Below are 27002 nucleotides of genomic sequence, written 5' to 3'. Positions count from 1 at the left end.
ACACAAGTCAAGTACCTGTTTAGTGGTAGCCCTTGACCATGCAGGAATCGTGTTGTTCGTACCTGAGCTGGGAACACCCCATGCATACCAAAGTGTGTGTGCACCTGTAATGAGTAGGGCATGGTGACACTGGGCAATGGTTTACTGGCCAGGTAAGCTTTGCTGTGGTGCCTGTTGGGAGAGTCCTCACGAAATAAGTGGTACTGTGGTGGAAGATTTGCACATGGAGTGAATGAAACTTTCTTCCACTGTTGCCAACAAGACCCCAAGCAGTGTTTTCAGATGGGGAAGATTATAATAATGTAGAGATACACGACCCCATAGTTTCGTTCCCTGTCTTTGCTGTGGGATGAGGGAGCAGCCATATCCCTGGAAGCAAAATACTTCCCCCAATACTTGATATGTCTTTGGACTGATTGGAATACTTTCCGTGCAGTGAAACACTTTCTCATTGAATAAATGGAAGGAAAATTTGGCAAAGTAAAGACCCAGGGTAAAACATGAAATGGTTCATTCGTAATTAGGTTCATTCGTAATTAGGTTCATTCGTAATTAGGTTCATTCTTAATTAACACGTTCACTGCAGCTGAAGCTTAAGTGTTTCGGTGGTAGACACGCCAGTGTAGGTAACACTTATAAGCAGTGCGTTCGCTAGCTGAGTACTCAGTTTAGTTAGTTTGGCTGTGCACTCACGTCAGTACAAGCAACCAACAAAATATCACAACATTTTCCTTCTGCAGTTGTGTGTTTTCGTCATCTGTGTTGTGCATTGTTTGCAATGGCGACGAATCAAGACCCTGGTGCCTTCTAACCTGAAAAAGGTTAGAAAGAGTGAACAGTATACTGACGATGGGTTACTGAATGTGTTAGAAGATAGTGATGTTGAGTTCAGAGGGGATGAACCAGAGGAGCTAGAATTTGGAGAATGCAGAAACATACCATAGTGATGAGTGTGGAAGCAGAACTGTCGAATACGTTTTGCAATAGTTTGGAATTGGATGATACGGATGATGATGAGGTAATCAGACAATAAAGAACCTGCACTCACAGAAGTAAGCAAACCAGGTGTGACTTGGCATGGAGAACCATATGGATGCAGTATCATCTATTTACAAAAGCAGAATGTTTGCAGATAAATCCTGCTGGCAATATGCCTGTGGGTTTCTTCAGGGTACTGGTTACAGATGACTTACTACAGCTCATAGTCGGTGAAACAAACTGTAATGTATATAATGTATTTGTGAGCAAAAATTGGAGAGGGCTCTAAGATTATTAATTGGAAGCCTGTAATTATGAAACCTGTAATTATAGGAGAAATACTTGTCTTCCTGGGTATTTCATTACATATGAGTAATGTCAAATATGCCAGATTACAAGACTACTGGAACAGACCCATTGTTCGAAAATGGAGAAATAAAAGATGATACACTATACAAGGTCTGCCATACATTGAATTATTTTAATGGCAGAATCTGGCAGGTGTGTTATCTAGGTAGCGATTTATCGTTAGATCAATCGGTGATTATTTGGAGGGGACAATTGTCATTTAGACAATATATAAAGAACAAAAGGAATAAATTTGGCATCAGATTGGACATGCAAAAGAATCCAGACAGTATTGTAAATAAATGGGCTGCGTATACAGGGATGTGTATTTATACGGGGGAAAAGGCATGCTGAAAAGATATTACATTTGTTGGAAGAGAAGCTACATGTTGGCCGTAAAATTACATGGACAATTTTTAAAACAGCTTTGCTTTAGCTAAAACCATGTTGAATGCAAAACACATCGCACCAGGACACTAAAGGCAAATAGTAGAAATACCCTAAAGACGTATGTCCAAAACTGGGGAAAGGACACACTACTGCACAATAGTTTGACGGTGTAATGATAGGAAAATTGGAAGGATAGATGAGTTAGCTTATATTTCCACAAAATATACTAATACAATGGAAAGTGTGGTGAATGCACACCAGCAAGTACTCTCGAAACCACTGCCAATTATCAAATATAATAGTTGTATGTCTGGGACTGATAGGCAGGACCAGATGTTCTCATATTATTTGTGTGTTCGACTATCTGCTGACCAAAGAAACAATTCTTCCATGTAGTTGACATGCTAATGTTAAATTCACATTACCTAGATAATAAATACCCAGGGCATAAAATGACTATAGAAAACAAATAATAAGAGTACTTCCACTAATGGGAGCTACAAAAGGTGTTGGTAACAAATATCGTAAAGACATACACATTATGCAAAAGTGGGATGCAACTGAATGGAAGAAGCAGTTTGAGGAAGTGATGTAGAATGTGTGCTGAATGGGGAAAGTGTACAGATACACCGTATGTTTGCATGGAGTGTCCAGACAAACCTGGATTCTGTTGTAACTGCTGCACAATTACACATGTGGAATGTAATGGGATGTCATATCTTCAGAGGAAGATCTGTTAGTGTTTGATTTGTGAAGTTTGTTTTATTTGATAGCAAAGTAAAATGTTGTTACATTGATTGCTCAGAATACGAGCATTCTGTACCGTATGTGGACTTACTTGTGGTTTGCTATAAAAAAATCTTCTCTGCACCTTGCAAACTTATTTGTTATATGGGATTGGGTTTCCATAGCACCACATTGCAGGTGAAACCTGTTTCTTTTTATCTGTTTGATAAGTCTTCTGGTGTTCTCAGACCTTCAAATCTTTCTAAGTGGGGCGGATTTATTGCTTGTTCGAATTGCATTTTCTATCCTGTTTGCAATAAAATCAATAAAGCAGAGGCATTGGTAGAATTGTTTGCAATAAATGCATATGACGTGTACATCACAGCTTGCAGAATTTATCACAAAATTGGCATGCAGCTAAAGCGTACTTGCATTTCTACATCTCGTACCACCTCTTGTGCAGACGTTACATGCGCTGTCAATATTACATATGTGCACAACATGGACTTACAGATTTTGCAGGATTATGATTTCAGCTCTCAGCTCACGTGCTCGTGTGTGTCTGCCCAGAGCAGGTCTGGCCAAACACTGCAGACATGCGGAAGTGCTGCACATGTGCGCCAGCAAGTGATAGCGACATCTGTTGTTAGACATGTCCTAAATGAATGGCGGTGGCTCCACTTCCCTGTTTATGTGGTACAAGCAAGAGTGCAGTTTCGTTTACCCCTGGTGACCGTAACGTTAGCAGAGAAGTACTGAGAAATGGCACGTACTGTGAAAAAGCAAAGGACGGGAGATCTATGTTCTCAGTCGTTTAAAAATGACTGGGAACTGAAATCCTTTTTTGTAGCAGTTGGCAAAAACTGTTTGCTGTACCGACGAATAATAGGCAGCCAGCGTAAGTTTTCAATTGAAAGACACTACAATACATATCACAAAGACGAGTGCAGTGTACTCAACAGTGAAAAATAGAAAGCAGAATTAATGTCCTTAAGAAAATGGAAGAGTCACATCTCGATTTTACTGTACGTCAAAGTAACTGATACTTCTTGAACTCTTGGACATCAATGTAACACAAACTATTTTACTGTACAGTGTACTGTTTTCAATTTTCCAGAATGACAACCACACTAAATCTTAACTGCGAGCAAGCTTTAAAATCGCGGTAAGAATTGCACAATCTGGGAAACCTGTTTCTGGAGGGGAGTTCGTGAAAGGGTGCCTGATTGATGCTGCAGAACTTGTGTGTCTCATGAACATTAGGTTTCAAGAAATGTCTATCCAAGCAAACAGTGACGAGACGTATCAGTGCTATGGCTGGTGATAAGCACATGCAGCTAATAAATAAGGCTAAAGACTTTATTGCTGTCTGTTGCACTCGAAGCAACAGATCTTATAGTTAGAGCTCAGGTTGTGATATACATACGAGGTGTCGATAATGCACTTTGTGTAACAGAGGATGTTTTGGACTCCCTACCTTCGAAAGGAACTACTACAGGTGTGGACTTACTCAAAGCTGTCGAGCAAGCAATTGATGGTGTCAGTATGGACTGGAATCGGTTAGTTTTCATGACAACATATGGAGCTCCATCAATGCAGGGCCATCAGAAGACTCATAGCATGGATGCTCAAAAAGCTAGGGCGCACGGATGAGATGTTGTATGGAATTCACTGCATTTTGCATTGTTGTGCGTACTGCAAACTACCTGAAGACACATGGGCTTACGCATCGCCAGTTTCGGCAGTTCTTGGAGGAATTAGGAGCGGAGTACTGCGACATACTTTACTAAACCAAAGTACGCTGGCTCAGTAGAGGTAAAATGATGAAAATATTTTTCGATTTACGTTTGGTCATAGTAAGTCTTACATGAGAAGGGGAAAAGTGAACCTATGTTGGGAAGACCCTTGTTGGATATCAGACCTTGCATTTCTCGTGGACATTAAGTCTCATATGAACAGCATGAACGTCAGTTTGCAAGGTGAAAATAATTTCTGACATGTTGGAAAAAGTAAATGCCTTGCGCTTTGGGAAAGCCAGCTATTGATTGAAAACACTGCATATTTCCCAACTCTTAGACTGGTCCCTGAAAGTGCTAGATTTCAAAAATACGTGTCAATAATTGTAAAAAATTAAGGAACAATTTCAATCATGATTTGCAGATGTTAAGAGTTTCTCCTGTCATTTGCTTATTTACTCGACCGTTCTCGTCCTCAGTCGAAGATGCTCTGAATGATCTACAGATGGAACTGATCGACCTACAGTGCAATACAAGACTGAAGGAAAAGTTCTTTGCAGTGTGAAGTAAAAAAGAATTCTACGAAAAATTTTCTCAACAAGAATCTCCACGCCTGCACCAAGAAGCCGTGAGAGTTATGTCCATGTTTGGGTCAACATATGTTTGTGAAAGATTTTTCTCAGCGATGAAAATGAATAAATCAAGGTTTCGGTCGAGCATAAGTGATGAAAATCTTTGCAACTGTACTTTTGTGCCCGATATTAACGATATCCTTTCTCATGACCAGTGATAAACGTGTTTGGATTTATTCCTTACATAATTAAAAATTGTTTACTAATTGTGCATTATTGCCTCATTCTGCTCCATGTTACATTATCAGGAAAATTGGTCATTAAACCAATTGTTCAATGTATACTTACATTTAGGGTTTTAAATGTGTGAAGGGCTACGCTCAGGTGAAGTCGGTTAAACATAAAATTCATCTAATTGTCAGTTATTATGCAGATTTCAGATGGAACTGATAAAAGATATATCAATAATGGTATTGAAATAACAGGTGATAGAGGTTTGCGGTTATCATTCTGTTCAGAGGTCAGTGAGACAGAAATTATGTGGGTGTAATTGAGGGCACCGAGAATTAGTTATAGGAAACCTTGCATTAGTTTAATGTTATTTGAAATCATGAATAAGGTTCGTTTGAAGTCGCTAAGTGCTCTTTTTCCTAAATATTAGATCAGTACATGCAGTAAGTCAAGCTGCCTTACTAAAAACCCACGGTTGTTAACTGTTACTTGTCTTACTGGGTTAAATTTTTAACATAAAAGTAGACATCTCAATGAGTAGACTGTGACAGTATTTTAAATGTTTAATACGTGAAATACCTTCCTATGGTTGGCTTGCAAGCTGTGGAAAGAGCACTAGAATGCGCCGGTACAGAGTATCCCAGCAAGTGGATAAAGAGACATCTGTGTGTAGAAACTTGCACTACATGAACGCTGACGGCTGCGGTGTGCACGCTGTGACTGGGAAGTTGCACATGTGCAGGAGCACCGCACACGTGCAGAATTTCTGGCCGGCCCTGGCCTAGTGTGTTAGTGACCCGCACTGGTGACTGCAACGAATGTGTTAAAACTCGCTTTGTTGCTCGAGTTACAGGAATCTTCCTCTGCAGTGAACTTAGTTGAAACACATAAGCTCAAGACCAATCTTCTTCACGGAGACTTACATATATAATCTAATGCATACAAAGTGGGACCCAAAGGTAATTCTATGGATACTGGTGCCTTTCTAAGTCTTTAAATGAAATGTCCTGATGAGTGTGCACGTGTGCCGGCTAATCTCTCTCTCTACGCTCAATGTGGGTAGCCCCTTCAACAAACCTTGCCCTCAAAAGTTTCTAAAGGACGAAGAGTAAAATAAGAGACAATGCTTCTCTGGTGGCCCTGAAGGTGTGACATTGTGCCTACATAGTTGGATTCAGAGCTGATGTCTGGATGTGGTTCTGTTCCCACACAAGACAGGTAATGATCCTGCATTGTGACTGGTCCTCCTGGCCATCATTCCTGTTATCAGAAAAGTTCTAATGGGTGCTCCTGTGTCCTGCTTTGACTACACATTAGTTTGTCTTCTGCAGTTTCTCCCAAAGAAATGCATTTCACTGGCGACAATTATTCTACAGTGCTCAGTTATCAGGCATTGTCAGAACTGTGCTGATCCTGAGAGGTCATCTAGAGGATCTGTGCTTTGGTTTGTACAAATATCAGTAAAGAGATTCCTCTTCATACCTCAGTGGAGGCAATAGTGGTGCAGGTGCAAACCACCTCAAATTACCATTTGCAAAGTTTACCTACCTCCAAGCAGAACACTTAATTACATTGAATTGACTGCATTATTGCAATCACCTCACACAGCTTCCACTTGGTAGCTTCTGCTGAATCCCAGCTCCAAGGTGCCATCTGGCAGGCCTCTGCACCTGGCACACTCCCCCTGGGATGTCGCCCAGGCCACGAATTACAAACCTTCTCTCCAAAGGTCCTAAAGTCTTGTTTGCCCCCATGACCTTTTAGGGTCTGTTATGTTCATTTCCTTGTGTTCCAGGGTGCTAGTCTTCTTCAATGGCAGCTCTAAAACTGGATGATGGGATATATTTTCACATCTCATGCTGGTAATGAATGCCATTTGCTGCCAGGAACGTGTTAAGCATTTAATGCAGAGCTGGTGGTCATTAGCAGAGGCCTCCATTTTATTGAACTGCTGTCCCCTGACTGTGTTTAAACATGAACTGACTCAGAGCCAGAATATTGACCAGTGCTATTCTTGCCGTACTTCAGTCTCTATTTGTGACCTTCTTGCTGACCTGTGTTGTCCTGCTTGCTCAGTTGTCTCTATCTGCATCCAAAGTCACTTGGGTGTCCTGGGGAATGAACTGGCTGACCATTTAGCTAGAGGGGCACTTACTTGCTCTGTGTTAGCTTGTTGGTGCCAGGTGCCAGTTTGTGGGTGCACATGAGACCTGCTCATTTTGAAGTGGATCATCTGGTTGGTTACTGCCTCTTCTAATATAACACACAATCAAGGACATTACTGCAGCACGCCATTCGTCTGTCTGCTTCTCCTGGAATGAATCAGCAGTCCTACGTTGTCTCTGCATTGGTCATATAGGGTGAACCCATTGTTTTCTTCTGTTCAACAAGCCACCCCCAAATTGTCATAGCGGAGCCCTGTAGACAGTAGCTCATTTCTTGGTGGAATGCCTCCTCCTTTTGGCCCTCAGTGCTAAGTCTGGATTTGCAGACTCATTGTGTCTAATATTGGCAAACAATTCGAGGGGTGGGTTACCTAGTTCTGTTTTCTCCATGAATGTGATTTTTGACAGTTACAAGGTCTTGATTTAACTCCAGAGCAGGGGCAGTGTGGTTGGGGATGGGGTGTCCAGTGCTTTGTGCTAGGTCTGGGGGCTTCCAGACTCTACTTCCTTGACCAGGCTACTCTTTCATCCCTCTTTTGCTATGTTCTTATCTTTCATATGCGATTTGCCTCACCCAGTTTTCTATTCCTGATGTTGCAGTCTGTTGAATGCTGGGTGCTCTTGACTGCAATGATTAGTGGTTGGACTGATACGGGTGGGACATACCCTATTGCATACTGAGCCATCTCCTGACTTCCTGATTTGCTTCATCTCCACTTTTAATGTTAGAAATATCCCGACGAGATCAGAAAACATTCTCAGATGTATCTACGTTGTCGCCGACTTTGATTCTTCAAACCAAAACACACAGCTATCACACTCGCGTCCATTGAAGGCGGCCATCTTTAACGCAACTGCCACTAGTGCTACTTACAGTGCGATTAAGCACTAGCAAACTGTGCGAGACTAAACTTCATGTATTTCCCTACAAATTGACACAAAATCACCTCTGTAGGTGCTTCGGATTAATTTATATAAAATTTCAAAGTTGTAATGTCATTTTTAAAGCACCCTGTATATTTCATTCTTTTTCCATTTTCTGTGCAGTGGGATTCCTTTTATAAAATCAAATTGTAATAATCTTTTCATATGTTTCAATTTGTTTGTAAATCTCTGTACATCGCAAAAATATACGGTGTATATCAAAATTTAAGTGCAGAGAAGAGGATGAGGAGACAGTGAAACTTCAGAGGTTGAGGATATGTGATGTTTGTCGTTGCAAAGTGTTTGAACTTTCAAAGTACAGGGCAGTAAGAATTTTTTGCTAGTATGGCCTTGAAACCCCCCCCCCCCCCCCCCATGCCCTGGATTCAGTTGTGTAAGATGTCATAAAGCTGTTGTAGCCTCTACTAAGGCAGGCTGCCCCAAATCTGTGTAACTGGTCATTAATATGCTGGCACTGAGACAGAGTTGGTGTTAAAGCTGGTCCCACACCTTCTATCAGGGGGAAGGTCTGAGGATATTCCTGACAACGGTGGTATGTCATGCACAGGTTTCATAGAGAAATGTCATGTTGTCTTGTTGGAAAAACGATACTATGATGTTGGATGAAAGGAACAGATGACACAGGATGTCACACATCATTCTGCTGTCAGTTCCTTGTCACTACCAGCTGTAACAGGAAGTTGCCTTGGATGGCTTCCCACACCACAATGCCATGAGTAATAAAACTGTGGGTCTCCAAAAGATGGGAAGAATGGGGCCTCTACCCACTTGCTGATTGTCGTTCAGTGGACAAAGAACAGCAGTTCATTGCTTAAACTGTAACACCATTCATCAGTGGTCCAGGATTACGAGGAGATTGGATCGCTGTACAGTGATCCTCTCTCGTTGTCGACTGTAAACTTGGCAGTGATATCTGCTTTTGTGCTCCCATGCAGTCCGATCTGGAGCACTGTCAGACGAGACTGCCCCACAAATCTATGGATTCCACAATTTGACCAGCTGGCCTGGTGGAGACCTACTACAATGCCCCATTCAAAGTGTTGGGTGCTGATGATGCTATCTGTCCACTTCAGTGATCACTCATCTGATAATTGTTTAAGCTGCTTATATACCCCCATGAACACTTTTAACACTAACAGTGTTCTGGCCATTCTACCTGCTATAAAATTTCAACCGTACATCTACAGAGTTAAATTGATGTCATTCCATGTCTTCCAGATGTCATTTGGTCAGGCAGTGTAAATTAATTTTGGTGAATTTAGGGGGTAGTTAAAGGATATGTTGTTAATACAATTATTTTGTTACAGCTCAGAAAACACTTCAGATTTTCAACATTGAAATGAAGAGCAAAATGAAAGCTCATACAATGACAGAAGATGTTATATTTTGGAAATGGATTTCACTTAATACGCTAGCGCTTGTCACTGAGACGTCTGTGTACCACTGGAGCATGGAGGGTAATACAAATTTAAATATAGGGAAAAATACTGTAACTTAATAAGTTAGCCACAGACTTCTTAGCATTCTCTTTTGTATATAGTGATCATAATAAAATTGTAGACAATGTTTTCAGGCGACTCTGTTCCTCAGAAGATGTTCGATAGACACTCGAGCTTAAATGGCTGCCAGATTATTAATTATCGAACTGACCCAAAGCAGTCGTGGCTGCTACTTATTGGAATATCTGCACAGGTAAGTAATCCAAACAAGCATTTCTAGTGTCACAAAGGTATTCGTCAACTAAGTAATCTTTTTTGTATATTATAGCAAAGCAGAGTAGTTGGCGCAATGCAACTGTATTCAGTTGAACGTAAATGTTCACAACCTATTGAAGGTCATGCAGCATCCTTTGCCCAGTTCAAGATGGAAGGTAATGCGGAACCATCAACTCTTTTCTGTTTTGCAGTAAGGACACTGCAGGGCGGTAAGGTTAGTGGAGTATTCCCAATTACCTAAACTTAACAAAATGAGTATGTTGCCCACAGTGAGTGCACAATTTACAAATTATATAAAATGGCTCATATTCAAAAACAAATTTCTCTTTGCAGCTGCATATAATTGAAGTTGGCCACCCACCAGCAGGGAATCAGCCGTTCCCAAAAAAAGCTGTGGATGTTTTCTTTCCACCAGAGGCACAGAATGATTTTCCTGTAGCTATGCAGGTTAGTTTTCTCCTTCCTTGTATCTGCCACCATACACCTATAAACCTGTACTGAAGTTTGAGCATATTTCTTTCTAGGTCAGTGCAAAGTATGATGTTATCTACCTAATTACAAAATATGGGTATATTCACTTGTACGACATTGAAACAGCAGTATGCATATACATGAACAGAATAAGTGGTGATACAATATTTGTAACTGCACCACATGAATCATCAGGGGGAATCATTGGAGTCAACCGTAAAGGACAGGTTTGTGCATAATTTTTTATGAAAATCTGTAACGGATAAATTTGGTAATTTGATGTAAGGCAAGATGTGTTAAAGTTCATGGACTGGAGCAGATCTGCCAGTTAATTGTCTCCTTGTTGTAGACTAAGAAAATGTTAGTACACACAATAACACAGTTCAGAAAAGATACAGTAAAACTTGTTACAGGTGCTGTCTGTGAGTGTTGAAGAAGACAATATAATACCTTACATAAATAGTGTACTGCAGAATCCAGATTTGGCTTTGCGTATGGCTGTACGTAATAATCTTGCTGGTGCGGAGGACTTGTTTGTTAGAAAATTCAATCTACTGTTCCAAAATGGGCAGTATGCAGAGGCTGCCAAGGTATATTTAATTAGTAAGGACCTAGTTCGTTGCTGAATTTTGAAATATGATGATCTATAGTTGTACCCCAATCCATAAATTAATACTGATCTATGAATCCAAATTTTTAAGGTCGCTGCAAATGCACCAAAAGGAATTCTGCGAACACCGCAGACTATTCAGCGTTTCCAGCAAGTACCTACACCGCAGGGTCAGACTTCTCCTCTGTTGCAGTATTTTGGTATTTTATTGGACCAGGTGAGATTGATAGAAACAGTTTTAAATTAAAAGATAAGGAGAAAAGGCTGCTAAGAATATTTGTTAAAGTTGAAAAGAGTGCAGTAAATATCCTGCTAAAAACTGAACGGAGATTTGTTGGTATTCTAGGTACATTCGTGTGTGTCCTTATTTGCAGAAGACACAAGTCATTCAGTGAGACTCTTTGTTCATGCAATTGGTTTTAAGTAGTGAACTAGATTTTATGTAGAATAAAGTGTGTGACGTGGTGGCTGTAACAAACTGTAATGTTAAAAGGTATGTTTTTCAGGGGCAATTGAACAAATACGAAAGTCTGGAACTGTGTAGGCCTGTCCTACAGCAAGGCCGTAAACAATTATTGGAAAAGTGGCTGAAAGAAGACAAACTAGAGTGCTCAGAAGAGCTTGGAGATCTGGTAAAGCAGGCGGATCCCACGTTAGCGTTGTCAGTATATCTGAGAGCTAACGTTCCCAATAAGGTTCGTAGCCAGTAAAGTTACTTAAATAAGTAAACATTGTACTTAGACACAAACAGTTGTTCCTAATATAAATTTCCCTGTAACTTAACTTAAAGTGGTTAAATTTGTATTGAATTAAAACAAATTAAACTACCTTGTAGATTAATACATAATGTAGTTTGAGCTTTTGCTGTGTTAAAAGTATTTTAATAGTAAAACATAATCGTTCTACAGAAATTTCTATTCTCTACCCCTTTCCTCCTCCCCCCTCCTTGTTTTATTTCATAGTTGCAATTTACACTTAGGGGGTGCTGAAAAAGCTGTTTTTGCAGATTTTCTTGATTTGTACACATTACCACCATTCTAATGGAATCTCTTGCCTGGCACTTCCTGTATTACTTCATTCAAATGTCAAACTATTTAATATTGTCACCCTTATCCAAGTAAAGTTAGTTGTATTTGCCAGGGTTCACTGCACATTCGGTAGCTATAAAGATTACGAATGTGTGCGTAATTCCTTGTTTAATAGCTTTCTGCATATCCCCAGTCAGTCTCATATTTGTCAAAGATATTGCATAAATTTCAGTCAACAAAAATTCTCAGAGATTAGCTTGCAAATAATTATTTATTCCTAAATTTTTTGCAGGTCATCCAATGTTTTGCTGAGACTGGACAGTTCCAGAAGATAGTGTTGTATGCCAAAAAAGTGGGTTACACCCCTGACTACATATTCCTACTGAGAAATGTTATGCGCATAAATCCTGACCAGGGAGTTACTTTTGCACAAATGTTAGTCCAAGATGATGAACCTCTTGCAGATATAAATCAGGTAAACCTCCTGTTGTCGTGTTCTGTGGCATGTATCTTGAAGTAACAAGTGTGTTTGCAATGATTATACTAATAATTTGGCTGTTCACACACTGATTGTTGTGATGAATTAAACAGTATGAGTATAAACCACTTGTGCTTCAGCTTAAAATAGACCTTAAAATAGTTTGCATAGTTGACCCAATCTTACTATAAATATTAAGATTGGTAGAAAAAGATCATTATTTACTGTTCATTTATCCTACTACTTGAAGTTTTTTCAAAAACTACATATCTTTAACATTTAGTGGGGGGGGGGGCGGGGGGGAGTAATTTGTGAGCTCCCTTATAAGAGGATAAAAGATATGCATGGCTATGCATTCACTTTGTGCTTGTATAAAATGTACTTAATATTGTGTGCATTTTGCTTTTCAAATTGGAGAATGTGAAGTCTTAAGTCACAGACTTCATTTAGCATGAGATTGGATTTTCTTGTTCTAACTACTGGACACAAAACTAAACAAGCATTTCATCCCTACTCCACCAGTTAATATGTACTTTTCCAGCCACATGCACAGTGTTTAATATTTTGTGGTTGGGTTTCAGTTTAGCACTCATTCAGCATGAAGTGTGAAACACTAATCTGAATAAGAGTCAAGATAGTATAGTATGTGAATTTTACAGATTGTGGACATCTTCATGGAGCAAAACATGGTACCACAGTGCACAGCCTTCTTATTGGACGCTCTGAAAAATAATAGGCCTGCTGAAGGACCATTACAGACAAGATTGTTGGAAATGAATTTGATGTCGGCACCACAGGTAAAAGAAACATGGTGTATATAAGAGATGCTATTATACGTTACATAAAAATTTACAATAATGTTGTTGTATGCATTGGAATCTTCCCCAGGTTGCTGATGCAATACTTAGCAATCAAATGTTCACGCATTATGACAGAGCCCATATAGCACAGCTCTGTGAGAAAGCTGGCCTTTTGCAAAGAGCACTAGAGCATTATACAGGTATGTAACATTTAGTTTTTTACTAAAACTTGTGCAAGTAAAAGGCAGACGAATTTTTCCCGTAAATTATGTTCAGTGCATTAATAACACTGTAAAATTGTGCCAGATTAAGCACAAAAATGTCTCCAAAGTACAGTGTCTAATTTAGTAATTACAGGTTTTTACAAGAAATAACCACTCAGAGTTGGAAGATCCATACATTGCTAGTGCAAGTTTTTCTTTGCATTTAAATGTAAAAACGTTTTCTGTGGTAAAGTTTCTCCACTGTTAAGATAGCCTGATGAGCAGTTTGACCTACTGTCACTGGCATTTCATGTAATCTGATCATTCTATTCATACTATGTTGCAATACAAAATATATGTCCATTGTTACATAACAGTGCTGTTGGCTGCAGTGCTTCTATGTGACAACAATTTCTACGTTTTCCAAACTGTTAAGTTTTTGCATTACTTAATGTCCCAGAAGTATATAATTTCAAAATTCCTGCCAATAAAAGTATTAAATACAGTGCAGGCTTTCAAGCTTAATGTTTTTCCTTGAGATAAATCATCCTGTTTTAATGTTCAATAAACAGGTTCCATGGAGAAAATTGGTTGAATTCAGACAGTGCTTAAAAAATGAATGTAGTGTGCTTTCTGATATAGCTGAAACAGGTAAACCATTTAATCATGGCTATGCAAACATTGTTCCATGTTAACTGAGATAGCATAAAAGTGCGTGTTAAAGCTCATCCAGTAGAAAAGTGAATGCTAATACCTTCCACATTACTGTCAACAACTTCTATTAAATGTCTTTGTGGATTTCTTTGAACCTTAAATCGTGCCCAAGTGTGAAAGTCGCATCAAAATTCAGTGTTGGGTGAAAGGCTTTCTGTTCCAGTAAAAGACCACAATATTTGACACCAGGTAATTAATTTTGGTCTGTGAATATTTCAGCTACATACACCAAAGATGACGACAAATGCATCTTGCTGTAAAAACTGCATCAGACTTAAAAAGTAGACAACCAGGTATAAATTTTAGACAAAAATTAACATGCACAGTGGTAGCCCCCACCCCCGCTCTGGATGCCAGCTTGAAGGTGCCATCCAGCAGGCCTCTGCATGAGGTCTTTCCATGGTTTCCAGTTGTCTCCTACAAAACAGTGCTAATGCATGACCATATCTGCCACAGTCCAGCCTGACCTAGAACTCCGATACCTAGCATCTGTATGTTGTAGCCTTCTTTTTGAAAGAAAGCTGACCTAGCTGCATATTTTCATCAGCTGAAGACTAGCAGCATATGGAAACTTAATGCTCTCTCCTTCCTACTCCACACAACTTGCAGTGTAGATTGTTTCTTTTTATCTGTGTTCACTAGGTCCTGATACTGTCCAGACTGGATTGTGGTTGCAGGTTTGTGACCTAGTGGCATCTTCAGCCTTGAAACTACTAAACCCATTACGTGTCTGTCCATTGCTGTCTTTCAAACTGTTCCTGTAGAATCTCCTTGCCCAAGTGGATCTTCCCCTCTTCAGATTCCACATTACCAGCTCTTGGTTTCCTATGCAGTTCCCATTAAACTATTGTCCAATCAAGCCATGCATCACATTCTCTTTACACATGGGGGGTGTCACTCAGGGTTCTAGCCCTCGGCTGGGATTAGCAATTGGAATGCGCCTTTGTTCCTTCTGGCAAGATCTCTATCTCCCCTCCCCAGATTGTATTCCCTCAGTTTTCTTCTGCACTTGCCCATGGATAGTACCTAGGCCATGGATTAGGAACATTTTCTTCAAAGGTTTGAAAGTCTTGGCTGCCCTTGTGACCTCCTGGCATCTGTTACGTCAGTTAAAAATTTTCAGGGTGCTGCCATCTTTCACACAAATGGCTTTAAAACTGTGGATGGCGGGATATGTTTTTACATTGCGTGCCAGTAAGGAGTGCCATTTGTTGCCAGGAATATGTAGTGTATTTACTGCAGTGCTGACATCCTTTAGCAGTGCCCTACATTTTATTAAACTGCCTGTCCATTGACTGTGTGTCAGTATGAACTGGCGAGCTGAGCTGAGCTGTTTCCAGAATATTGACTGATACCTTTCTTGCGACATTTTAGTCTCGGCAATTCATAATCTTCTCGTAGACCTTTGTTGTCCTGACTGCTCAGTTGTTGTGTGAAGTCATGTGGGTATCATGGGAATGAACTGGCTGGCTGGCTAGAGGAGCACTTACCCACTCCCTGTTCACCTTGCTGATACCAGTAGCCAATTTGTTAGTGCATGCGAGAGCTCTGATCACTCAGAAGTGGGACGACATCTGATGGGTTACTGCCCCTTCTAATAACAGATAATCAAGGACATTACTGCAGCATGGCACTCTTCCTTCCACTTCTGGAAGGAATCAGCAGTCCTATGTTGTCTCCACATTTGTCATACTGGGTTATTCCATAGTTTTCTGTTGTGTAATGAGCCATCCTCACATTTTGATTGTGGAGCCTTGTAAGACAGTAGCTCATACCTTGATGGAATGCCCCTACCCTGTTAGTCCTCCATGATGAGTACAGACTTCTGTACTCACTGCTTCTGATGTTGGTGGACAATTCATGGATTGTCTACCTGGTTCTCAGTTTTCTTTGTGAAGGTGGTTTTTGTTTTCAGTTATAAGGTTTTAACTTGCTTCCAGAGCAGTGGTAGGGTGACTGAGGATGGGACATTTCTTACTGTCTGGGGGATCAGACACCTGCATGACCAGGCTATTCTTTCATCCTTATTTTGCTCTGTTTAATCGCTTTCAACTTCGGTTTGCCTCCTTTCTGCTGCACCCAGTTCTCTATTCTAGGTGTTGCACTCTGTAGGATAGTAATAGATCAGGGGTGTTAAATATCCTGTTTCATGCAGAGGAGTCTGCTGACTTTGTTAAAAGCCTCACCTGGTTTTTATTATTGGCCTTACAAAAGAAGTCCATTTTGTTGATAGCCTTCTCACTTTTTCTGTTATGAATCTCCTAGGTCAGAAGTAGGTCTTAGTGGACATCTGTACTTTGGCATGTACCATTCTTAGATTGAGGGACTGAAGACCTTCTCTGGACACTTTTGTGCTCACTATAAAATTAGCATGTAGTAATATAAATCTACAAAGAATTAAAGTTTCTGTAACAGAAGTAAATATATTACAAAACCCATTATGGAAGCATAGCATTACATTATCTGAAACAGTTGCTAAACTAAAACAAGCTTGAACAACAATTTTACTGAAATGCAAAAACTTAAGATGTGTTTAGTGCCATTTCAAATGGAATTCACTTTCCAGATTTACTGTTTGCAGCTTATGTACATATGCATAAAATTAGTATCCGGTCATTATAAGCTTGGCCATTAATACTTTTCCTTTTTAAGAAAAATTTAATTTCCTATCAGAGTGAAGAGGTGTCAATACAAAATAAAATGTAGTGGCTCATCATGAGTTCAAGGTTCCATTTAGAGCAAGTACAGCATCATAGACTACAATTTGACAAATTATGGGCAGTCATTTAAATGCTGCTGTTAAACAGAACTTATTGTATTTGCATTACGTATGTTTTTTATGAAAACTACAGATAAAGAATACCATATGTAGATGAAACTCCAACAAAAATAAATACAAGAAGGAGAGCTGTGCCCATGCAAAATTAAACTGAAGTGTCGATATGTTTGGAGTCGGCTCATCCTTGATGTGCCAAAAAATGCCAGAATAATAATGTGTGAAATACATTATGAATGGTTTTCATCATTCACTGTGGAAAAAAAACAATTTTCTGCATGCCACCAAAAACGAAGTATTAGTTCAAAAGATGAGCATCCCCCCAGGGGGTCCACAACTCTTTTGTGGATACGTGCGTAGCGAGCACGGGACCCCGAGCTAATGTGGCCTTCCTTCCTTTCCGGGCTGCATACCTTCCCTTTCCGCATCCTTCCCCATCCCTATCTTCGCCCCTCCTCCCCTCACCTCTGGCTCTTTCCTTCCCTTTCTCCCCATCTGGGAGTATGGTTTGTGCCTACGTCCGGAGACGGACGCTCGTAAATGTACTGCATTCTTTGCCTTCCTTGCTTTTATGTCTTATTCCTTCCTTTGTCCTTCTGTCTTCTTCCTTCCTTTGTCCTTCTCTTTTCGTTACCTCTTCTCTTTCTCTTTTCTCCGCTGCGGCGTTTGAGACCTCTTCCTTCCTTTCCCTTTCCCTTTCTCTATCTTCCTCCCTGTGCGTGTCTGAAGGCCGACCCACGCCCTTCGTGCGTAGCCGGTGACGGGGTAACGCGTAATTCCCCGCCCCGGGTAGACAGGTAGGACACGTACGTACCCCCTGGTAACGGCCAGGCCCAGGGAGGGGTGATTACCCGAGCTGATACCTTCCGAAAATGCCGATTGGTCCCTCCGTCCGTTTGTCGGGAGGTGTGACCTGAGGTGTGAACAATCACCTAAGGCGGGAGTGCCCTCAGAGAGGGCCCCCATAAGGGAGGAGCGCGCCATCGGAGACGCCGGTAATCATGGGGGATTCTTCCGCAATGGTTTCCTCACCTTCTACTAAGTCTGCTCACAAACGTAAGTATACTGAGTCTCAGCCACAGACGAGTCTTCCATCGTTGCCACAGTTCCTTGTTGTTTCTCGGTCTGATGAAGGTCACGACTTCTCCACGGTCAACCCTTTCATTATTCAGAAAGGAGTCGACGCAATAGCAGGTCCTGTAAAGTCTTGTTCCAGATTACGAAATGGCACCCTGTTGTTAGAAACACACAGTGCCCTCCAGGCACAAAAATTGCTGCGTACTTCTCTGCTCCACACCTTCCCTGTCCGGGTGGAACCGCACCGTACCTTGAATTCCTCGCGTGGAGTCGTTTATACACGCTCCCTCGATGGATTGTCTGACGAAGAAATTCAGCACTATCTGTCTGACCAGGGCGTAACGGCAGTTCATAGAGTAATGAAACGGGTTGACACGAACATCATTCCAACCCGCACTGTCTTCTTGACATTTGACACAGTTCAACTCCCATCGAAAATCAAAGCAGGCTATGAGATAATTTCCGTTCGCCCTTACGTCCCAAACCCTACGCGTTGCTATCGATGTCAGCGGTTCAATCACACCAGCCAGTCCTGTTCCAATCCAGCCAAATGTGTTACGTGTGGCAAGGATGCCCATGAGGGTGCTTGTCCACCTCCATCCCCTCGCTGCATCAACTGTATGGGTGACCACGCTGCTTCCTCTCGAGATTGCCCCGTTTTTAAGGACGAGAAGCTCATCCAGGAAATAAGGGTGAAGGAAAAGGTGTCGACCTTTGCTGCTCGAAAATTATTCGCCAGTCGCAAGCCCACCGTGCCTCAGACAGGAAAATACAGCACTGTCCTTGCTTCTCCTCGGCCAACAAAGGAGGCGGCCACGCAGACTTGCGACCTCACCTTTAGTACCACGGTCGTCAGATCGGCCAGCGCAAAGATCGCTCGTTCAACCTCACCACTTTCGCCTGCCCACTCTATGGCTCACCCTTCGTCGGGTTCTGCTACATCTCGAGCCCAAAAGTTGGACGCCAAGTCTTCGAAAAAAGAGCATACTCGTGAAGAGTTTTTACGTACCGCAACTTCACAACCATCGGTTCCTCCTTCATCTAAACAACATTCTTCCAAGAAGGCTACAAAGAAACCCAGTTCCTCTCCTTCTCCGCCAAGGCGTGCCCCCTCTACAGCACCACCTGGCGGAAATCGCCCTCGGCCATCTTCTGTGTCGCCGAGGCGCACTGCTGGTGGCCGGTCAACCGGCCGATCGCTGGTGGCAGGGACTGCTCCTGCCCAACCTATGGATCAGGATCTTCTGCCTTCGGCTGAATGCCATTCCATGCTGTCGGTTGCTAGCTCCGAGCAGTCTTTGAGTTGACAGCAACTTTGGTCACATTCCTCCATTTTCTTTTCACCCCATGTCCATTATCCACTGGAATATCCGCGGCATTCGAGCCAATCGGGATGAATTGTCGGTCCTCTTACGCTCCTACTCGCCGGTCATTTTCTGTCTTCAGGAAACAAAGCTGCGTCCCCATGACTGCTTTGTTCTCCCTCATTTTCAGTCTGTCCGCTATGATCTCCCCTCTGTTGAAGGCTCTCCAGCCCATGGAGGACTCATGATTCTTCTCCATGATACTCTCCATTATCACCCAATCCCCTTAAACACTTCCTTCCAAGCTGTCGCCGTCCGTCTTTCACTTTCCGGATACACGATCTCTCTTTGTACTGTATACATTCCATCGTCCACACCAATGGCACGAGCTGATCTCCTTCATCTTCTTGGTCAGCTTCCACCCCCCTATTTGCTGGTTGGGGACTTCAATGCCCACCACCCGCTTTGGGGATCTCCACACCCTTGTCCACGTGGCTCCGTATTGCTAGACGTCTTCCACCAAGCGGATCTAGTTTGCCTCAACACTGGGGTCCCCACATTTTTGTCTGCCTCGACGACAACCTTATCTCATTTGGACCTTGCGGTCGGTACTGTTCCGCTCGCTCGGCGCTTCGAATGGTTCGCCCTTGATGATACACACTCGAGTGACCACTTTCCATGTGTCCTCAGACTGCAGCCTCAACTGCCATATATGCGCCCGCGACGCTGGAAGTTTGCCCAAGCCGATTGGACACATTTTTCGTCTCTCGCGACATTCGATGACCGTCGCTTTCCCAGCGTCGACGATGAGGTCACACACATTACCGACGTTATCCTTACAGCTGCGGAACGTTCAATACCACGCACCTCCGAATTGCCCCGGCGCCCCCCAGTTCCTTGGTGGAACGAGGCATGCCGTGACGCAATACGTGAGCGGCGACGTGCTCTTCGCATTTTCCGTCACCATCCTACTTTGGCCAACTGTATCCGCTATAAGCAGCTCCGTGCGCGATGCCGTCGCGTCATCCGCGATAGCAAGAAGGCAAGCTGGAAATTCTTTATTAGCTCCTTTAACACCTTCACTCCCTCCTCGGAAGTTTGGAGTCGGCTTCGACGGTTCTCAGGCGCGCCTAGTTTCTCCCCGGTCTCTGGGCTCACTGTCGCGCATGATACCTTAGTGGACCCCGTCGCAATTTCTAACTCGTTGGGTCAGCACTTTGCTGAGATTTCGAGCTCTTCAAATTACCCGCCAGCGTTTCTCCCGAAGAAACGTGCAGCGGAAGTGCGACCTCTTGCTTTCTCCTCCCAAAATCACGAAAGCTACAATACTGTTTTCTCCATGCGGGAACTCCAACATGCCCTCTCATCTTCTCGCTCCTCCGCCCCAGGACCGGATGGTATCCATGTCCAAATGTTGCTGCATTTACCAACCCCTAGTCTGCGTTACCTCCTTCGCCTTTATAATCGAATTTGGACCGACAGTACCTTTCCTAAACGGTGGCGGGAAGCTATTGTCGTTCCCGTTCCGAAACCTGGAAAGGACAAACATCTCCCCTCTAGCTATCGTCCCATTTCTCTCACGAGTAGTGTCTGTAAGGTTTTGGAGCGTATGGTGAATTACCGTTTAGCTTGGTGGCTGGAATCCCGCAGTCTTTTAACACCAGCCCAATGCGGATTTCGGAAGCATCGTTCTGCAGTTGACCATCTTGTTGCTCTCTCCACTTATATCATGAACAATTTTCTCCGGAAACGCCAAACGGTAGCAATATTTTTTGATCTGGAGAGAGCATACGATACCTGTTGGAGGACAGGCATCCTTCGCACACTGTTCTCTTGGGGCTTTCGAGGTCGGCTGCCCCTTTTTCTTCGCGAATTTATGGCAGAGCGCACTTTTAGGGTGCGGGTGAACACTACTCTCTCCCGTACTTTGTCCCAAGAAAACGGGGTACCCCAGGGATCCGTGCTGAGTGTTGTACTGTTTGCCATCGCCATAAATCCAATTATGGATTGTCTCCTTCCTGATGTCTCGGGCTCCCTCTTTGTGGATGATTTTGCGATCTACTACAGCTCTCAACGGACCAGCCTTCTTGAACGACGTCTTCAAGGATGTCTTGATCGCCTCCAATCGTGGAGCATCGAAACCGGCTTCCGTTTCTCACCCAGTAAGACCGTTTGTGTCAATTTTTGGCGACGGAAGGAGTTTCTTCCGCCCTCCTTACATCTAGGTCTTGTCAACCTTCCGTTTTCAGACGTCGCTAAATTCTTGGGTCTTATGTTTGACAGAAAACTGTGCTGGTCCTCCCACGTTTCCTATCTTTAGGCTCGCTGTCTGCGATCGCTTAACACCCTCCGTGTCCTGAATGGTACCTCCTGGGGAGCGGACCGAGTGGTCCTTCTCCGCCTCTATCGCGCCTTAGTGCGCTCAAAATTGGATTACGGAAGCATAGTCTACTCCTCTGCTCGGCCGTCTATTCTTCGGCGTCTCGACTCTATCCACCACCGTGGATTACGTTTAGTGTCTGGAGCTTTTTACACTAGCCCTGTGGAAAGCCTTTATGCTGAGACTGCTGAACCTCCGCTGTCCAATCGGCGAGCAGTCCCCCTGAGTCGTTATGCTAGCCATCTGTCTTCCATGCCTGCTAATCCAGCCCATGACCTTTTTTTCGACGCCTCCTTTGATGTAGGGTATGCAGGCCGCTCCTCCTCCCTACTACCCCCGGGAGTCCGCTTCCGTCAATTGCTCCATTCTCTTTCCTGCCGCTTTCCGAAAACCTTCTTGACAACTTGGGGTACAGCACCGCCTTGGCTCCGTCCCCGGATCTGCCTGCTCCGTGACCTTTGTCAATTTCCCAAGGATGGTACCCCTACACTTGTTTATCGTCGGGCATTTGCTGCTTTATGTGCACAAATGACGGACGCCACATTTATTTACACCGACGGCTCGAAAACATCGTTAGGTGTAGGGAGTGCCTATATTGTTGGGGACACCCCAAATCACTTTCGGCTTCCCGACCTGTGTTCGGTTTATACTGCGGAGCTTTACGCTGTTCTCCAGGCTGTCCACTACATCCGCCGCCATCAGCGGATACAGTACGTTATCTGCTCCGATTCTCTCTGCTCTCTCCTCAGTCTCCAAGCTCTTTACCCTGTGCACCCTCTGGTCCACCAGATTCAGGACTGTCTGCGCTTGCTCCACCTGGGGGGCGTCTCGGTGGCGTTCCTCTGGCTCCCGGGACACGCTGGTATCTGTGGGAATGAGGCGGCCGATATGGCGGCCAAGGCTGCAGTCTCTCTTCCTCGGCCAGCTATTCAGTCGCTTCCCTTCACCGATCTACGGAGCGGTTTATGTCGCCAAGTTGCTCATTTATGGCATGCGCATTGGTCAACACTTCCCCGTAATAAATTGCGGGAAGTGAAAGCCCTTCCTTGCGCTTGGACCTCTTCCTCCCGAACGCGTCGTCGGGAGGAGGTAATTTTAGCTAGACTCCGGATAGGGCACTGTCTTTTTAGCCATAGACATCTTTTAAGCGGTGATCCTCCTCCACTCTGTCCCCACTGCTCTCAGCCGTGGACGGTCACACCTTTTAATTGAATGCCCCTATTTTAATCCGTTACGCTCCCGTCTACAGCTATCGCCTGATCTATCGTCGATTTTAGCAGATGACACGCGCTCAGCCGACCGCGTTCTCCAGTTTATTAGTGACAGTGAAATGACGTCAGTCATTTGAAGTTTTTTTTTTTTTTTTTTTTTGGGACAACCACCCCCTGTCCGTAGTGGATTTTTAAGCATTCTTTCTACTTTTAGTTTCTCCAATTTTATGAGTTTGTTCCCATTGCTGCTGGTTTTAAATTTCGGTTTTTTACTGTCTTAAGTCACGGGCTGGGCGCTAATGACCATAGCAGTTTTGCGCCCTAAAACCACAAAAAAAAAAAAAAAAAAAAAATGAGCATCGGCTGTGCCAAATGTTGTCCATATTAGTTTACATCCATACGTATACAAAGTCCCCAGCTGTGGTATCTGTTCATGTGTTTGTGCTAATCTCAAGAAATACTGTACACATTTTGATATAGGTTTCACTAACACTCTTTCATGAGGAAAGTTTCCGGGCATGGAGATAACGCAGAAGGCTGCCAGACTGGCAGGAGCTACTGCTGTGAGGCAGCTGGTTTGAGATGAAGCAGACTTCATAAACAACTTGCAGTGCAGGATGCATCACACATTAAGCTAATAAAGACATTTTTATTATAGTTCCTGCATAAGGGGGATGAAATGTGGGAAAAGATCATACAGAAAATGTACCTCATGCCTTATTGGTTCTGCAGTCAAGCAGGTGGCAAGTGTCATAGCTCATGCTGCAGTTCCACACATTGGGTGGTGTGGTAGCTAGCTGGTACCACTGGTAAGAGATGTCACTCCATGTGCCAGTTAAATACAGCACAAGAAACATTAGTGCCTCTTGAGCACTTAACAAGTGTGTCCTTCGTTTGTGAGAGTAATGGTATTCATTTACCTAATCTGATGTAAACCCAAAGCTGACAGCAGTGAGATTCTTTGGGGAAGAAATTCAGCACATTTCTAAAGGAATGGCTAATGGGGAAATGTATGGTGCATTTGTCACAGTAAAAAGAATCCACTAAAATAGAAACTGGAACTGTGTGAGAAATTGTTTGGGAAGATGCACTATCAAAGATGAGCATAAAGCTGAAATTGGGACCTTCTGTCAACAATTAGACCCGTCCCATGTTATAACCAAAAGTTTGAGAGATCCCAAGTTCAGTAGTGCAGAAGTTCCTCCAATTGTGGAAGTCTGTTATTTCTGTTACCAACAAATAGACCTGATTCTTTGAGGATTTCCACATTGAAACTAGGATCAGTAACCATGAGGCAGTTGCAGCAACATTGGTCATCAAAGGGCAATTAAAATAGATGGAAAGTTTCATATGCTCAGTAAACTGAGAGGTTGGTTTGATAAGTCTGGTAAAAAAGCAAGGAAAAATGTTTTGTAAAACTCGTCTAACTTCTCGTTGGCCTCCTTCTAAGATGTTACGCCGGAAAAATAGGATATGTCAAACTGTGTGAAATACACATTAACTGCACGATTAAAATTTTTTCTCAGTGAACCAAACTTTAAAGTTAGGGAACAGGAGGAATTCACTTGGTACCAAGTGTGGTGAATATGGTGGATGAGGAACCAATTCAAATCCCATTCCATGCAGTGTTGCCATTGTCACCACTGCTGTGTGGGATGGAGCATTATTCTGGTGGCAACATTTTTAATGTGCCAGCAGCAGTCTGTTCAGCTAATGCAAGTTCCAAATGATCCATTAATGAAGCATAGTAGTTGCTTTGTGGTTTTGCCTTTTCCAGTAATGTGAAGATTATTCCATGGAAATTTCAAAAGTGGCCATCACTTTAAAGTTGATGAAATGATCTTTGCCATCTCCAGCGCACTATCAGCAGCCTTTGTCTGTTGTTTTGACTCTGGTATATAGTGATGGACCAGGTTTCATTAAGTCGCACATCAGTGCAACAGTCACTCATAGACTGCGATTAAATATCAGCAGGCATTGTGTTGAAATGAAATGCTGGGCTGGATGCACTTCTGGTGGATTTTGAGCAATCATGGCACCCACATCTCGCACAGCTTCTTCATAGCAAATTTTCTGTGCATGGTGTTATGCACTCGCTCAATTGAGATGCCTAGTCTTGTCAGTCGGACAAATTATTCGGTGGTCATGCATTACTTTGACATGGATTTTGTCAATAGTTTTCTTTGTGGTGACCCCAGTTGGGCTGCTGAAGTGTGCTTCATTGTTGTCAGACCACATTTAAAATCATTAACCGAATATGGTAGTCACTGATGTTGCAGTATCCACATGTTCATCCAGGTCTGTCTTGATTTGGGTCGCAATCCAGCCCTTCACATTTTCAATAAGTCAACACGCCAACCAATTCAGAGCTGTCAACAATGAACTGTATGCTGTACATTGTTGAAATTCTTTGTGATGCTTGGAATAATAAAGCTCACCAACCAAAAGCTGCAACAAAAATGATCCTTTCTTTTATGGAAATTTACCAGACATATTAAACTACCCTTTTTTATAAAAAAGCTTTGCCATCTCGGTGAGGAAATAGAAATATTTAGCTCTGGAGGGAGCATGTAGATGGATGGTAGCTCAAGTTTAAAAGAAAAGTTGACCTTGCGCTGTATAAATAAAATACCAAATAAAACCGTTAATGATCAGAGCCCTCCATGATACATAAATGCTGTAAAGAAATGGGCTACTGTGTGTGATAGGTATGAAACAAAGTACTGGGTTTCAGAGAGGTGGTGAATGAAACTGACTGCTGTAGCAAAATTTTGTGAGGATATCTTCTACGAAACCCAGAGAAATTCTGTTAGTTTGTAAAGGCTGTTAGTGGGTCACAAGTGAGTGTCCAGTCACTAATGGAAGAGACAGGAAGTGAAATTTAGGGTAGCAAAGCAAAAGCAGAAAAGCTTAACTCAGTTGTTAAATGTCCTTTCAAAAAGGATGACTCAGGGTATTGCTCAAATTTAATGTTCATACCACTGTAAAGATGAAGCATTTGTTAGCAGTGTTGACACACAATGAAATCATTAAAACTGAACAAAGCTCCAGGGCCTGAAATAATCATGATCAGGTTTTACACTAAATAGGCAACTGAGTTTTCTCTCCATTAACTAAAATCTATGAAGCTCCCTTGAACAAGACTGTGTTCAGAAGTTAAAGGAAAAAAATGGAAATGGGCATATGTCATTGTGGGGCCAGGAGTCCCCCATTTGAGGAAGTCCAGCCACCAAGGCCAAGTACTTATTGCATTAGATGCCACATTGGGCGACTTGCAAATCGGAGCTGTGGATGAAATAACACAATACCCAGTCCCTGAGTGGAGAAAATCACCTGCCCCAGCTGGGAATCGAACCAGAGCCCCTTGGTGTGGCATTCCGCCTTGTTGACCACTCAGCTAACAGGGACGGACAGAAGTTGGAGGAAATGACAAGTTACGCCTGTGTACGAAGAGTACCCGATGTGATCCACGGAACTACTCTCAAATATCCTTGACATTCATTTTTTTGTAGAATCTAGCAAGTCAGGACTCAAATGTAATGAAGTGTCTGACAGAATTACCTCCATGCTGACCAGTAAAGATCCAGAGAACACAGCTCTTATGATGCTCACCTTACTTTCTTCAAATGACATATGGTTATCAAAAGTTCAGTTGGATGGGGTATAGAGTGAAATTTGTGACTAGGCTTAGAATTTTTTGTGAGGAAGATGCAGCAAGTTACCTTAGATGTCGTGTCATTGACTGATGTTCAAAAGGACTTCAGGTGTGTCCTAAGGAAGTGTGATAGACAGTAGTTCATGTCGTGTACCAATAACCTTGAAGTCAGACTTTCAGCAGATGATGCAGTTTTCGACTCTGGTAAACCATAGCTGGGTGTAAAATTTTGTAGGAATGGGAAAGTAATCATGTAGGTTCAGTTGTAGGTAAAGCAGGTTGCAGGCCTAGATTTAGTTGAACACTAAATAAATAAATAAATAAATACAGTCAGCCTACAAAGGATTGTCCACAAAGCACTTGTGTGTCCCATCCTAGAATATTGCTAGTGTGTGGGGAAAGTTCCATATCAGACTAACAAGGATTATTGATCAGATACAGAGCAAGCACCCCAGTACCAGGGTGGTTTGATTAGTGGGTGTCAGATGC

The 27002-nt window shown here is 42.7% G+C and overlaps 1 protein-coding gene across 1 annotated transcript in view; it reads left to right on the top strand.

Annotated features, from left to right (window-relative positions):
- Nucleotides 1–27002, top strand: part of LOC126101157 (clathrin heavy chain) — a 161207-nt gene that overhangs the window by 92584 nt on the left and 41621 nt on the right. Inside the window, exons 3-13 of the mRNA XM_049911850.1 lie at nt 9399–9548; nt 9665–9783; nt 9859–10020; nt 10140–10253; nt 10331–10504; nt 10691–10867; nt 10979–11104; nt 11394–11582; nt 12208–12390; nt 13053–13190; nt 13282–13393. Of these exons, the coding sequence (XP_049767807.1) occupies nt 9399–9548; nt 9665–9783; nt 9859–10020; nt 10140–10253; nt 10331–10504; nt 10691–10867; nt 10979–11104; nt 11394–11582; nt 12208–12390; nt 13053–13190; nt 13282–13393 (1644 nt within the window). The remainder of the gene's footprint in view (nt 1–9398; nt 9549–9664; nt 9784–9858; nt 10021–10139; nt 10254–10330; nt 10505–10690; nt 10868–10978; nt 11105–11393; nt 11583–12207; nt 12391–13052; nt 13191–13281; nt 13394–27002) is intronic.

The sequence above is a fragment of the Schistocerca cancellata genome, chromosome 9, assembly GCF_023864275.1.
Source record: "Schistocerca cancellata isolate TAMUIC-IGC-003103 chromosome 9, iqSchCanc2.1, whole genome shotgun sequence".
Taxonomy (NCBI): domain Eukaryota; kingdom Metazoa; phylum Arthropoda; class Insecta; order Orthoptera; family Acrididae; genus Schistocerca; species Schistocerca cancellata.
Note: the sequence above shows the minus strand (reverse complement) of the source record. Positions and strands in the feature narration are given on the sequence as shown.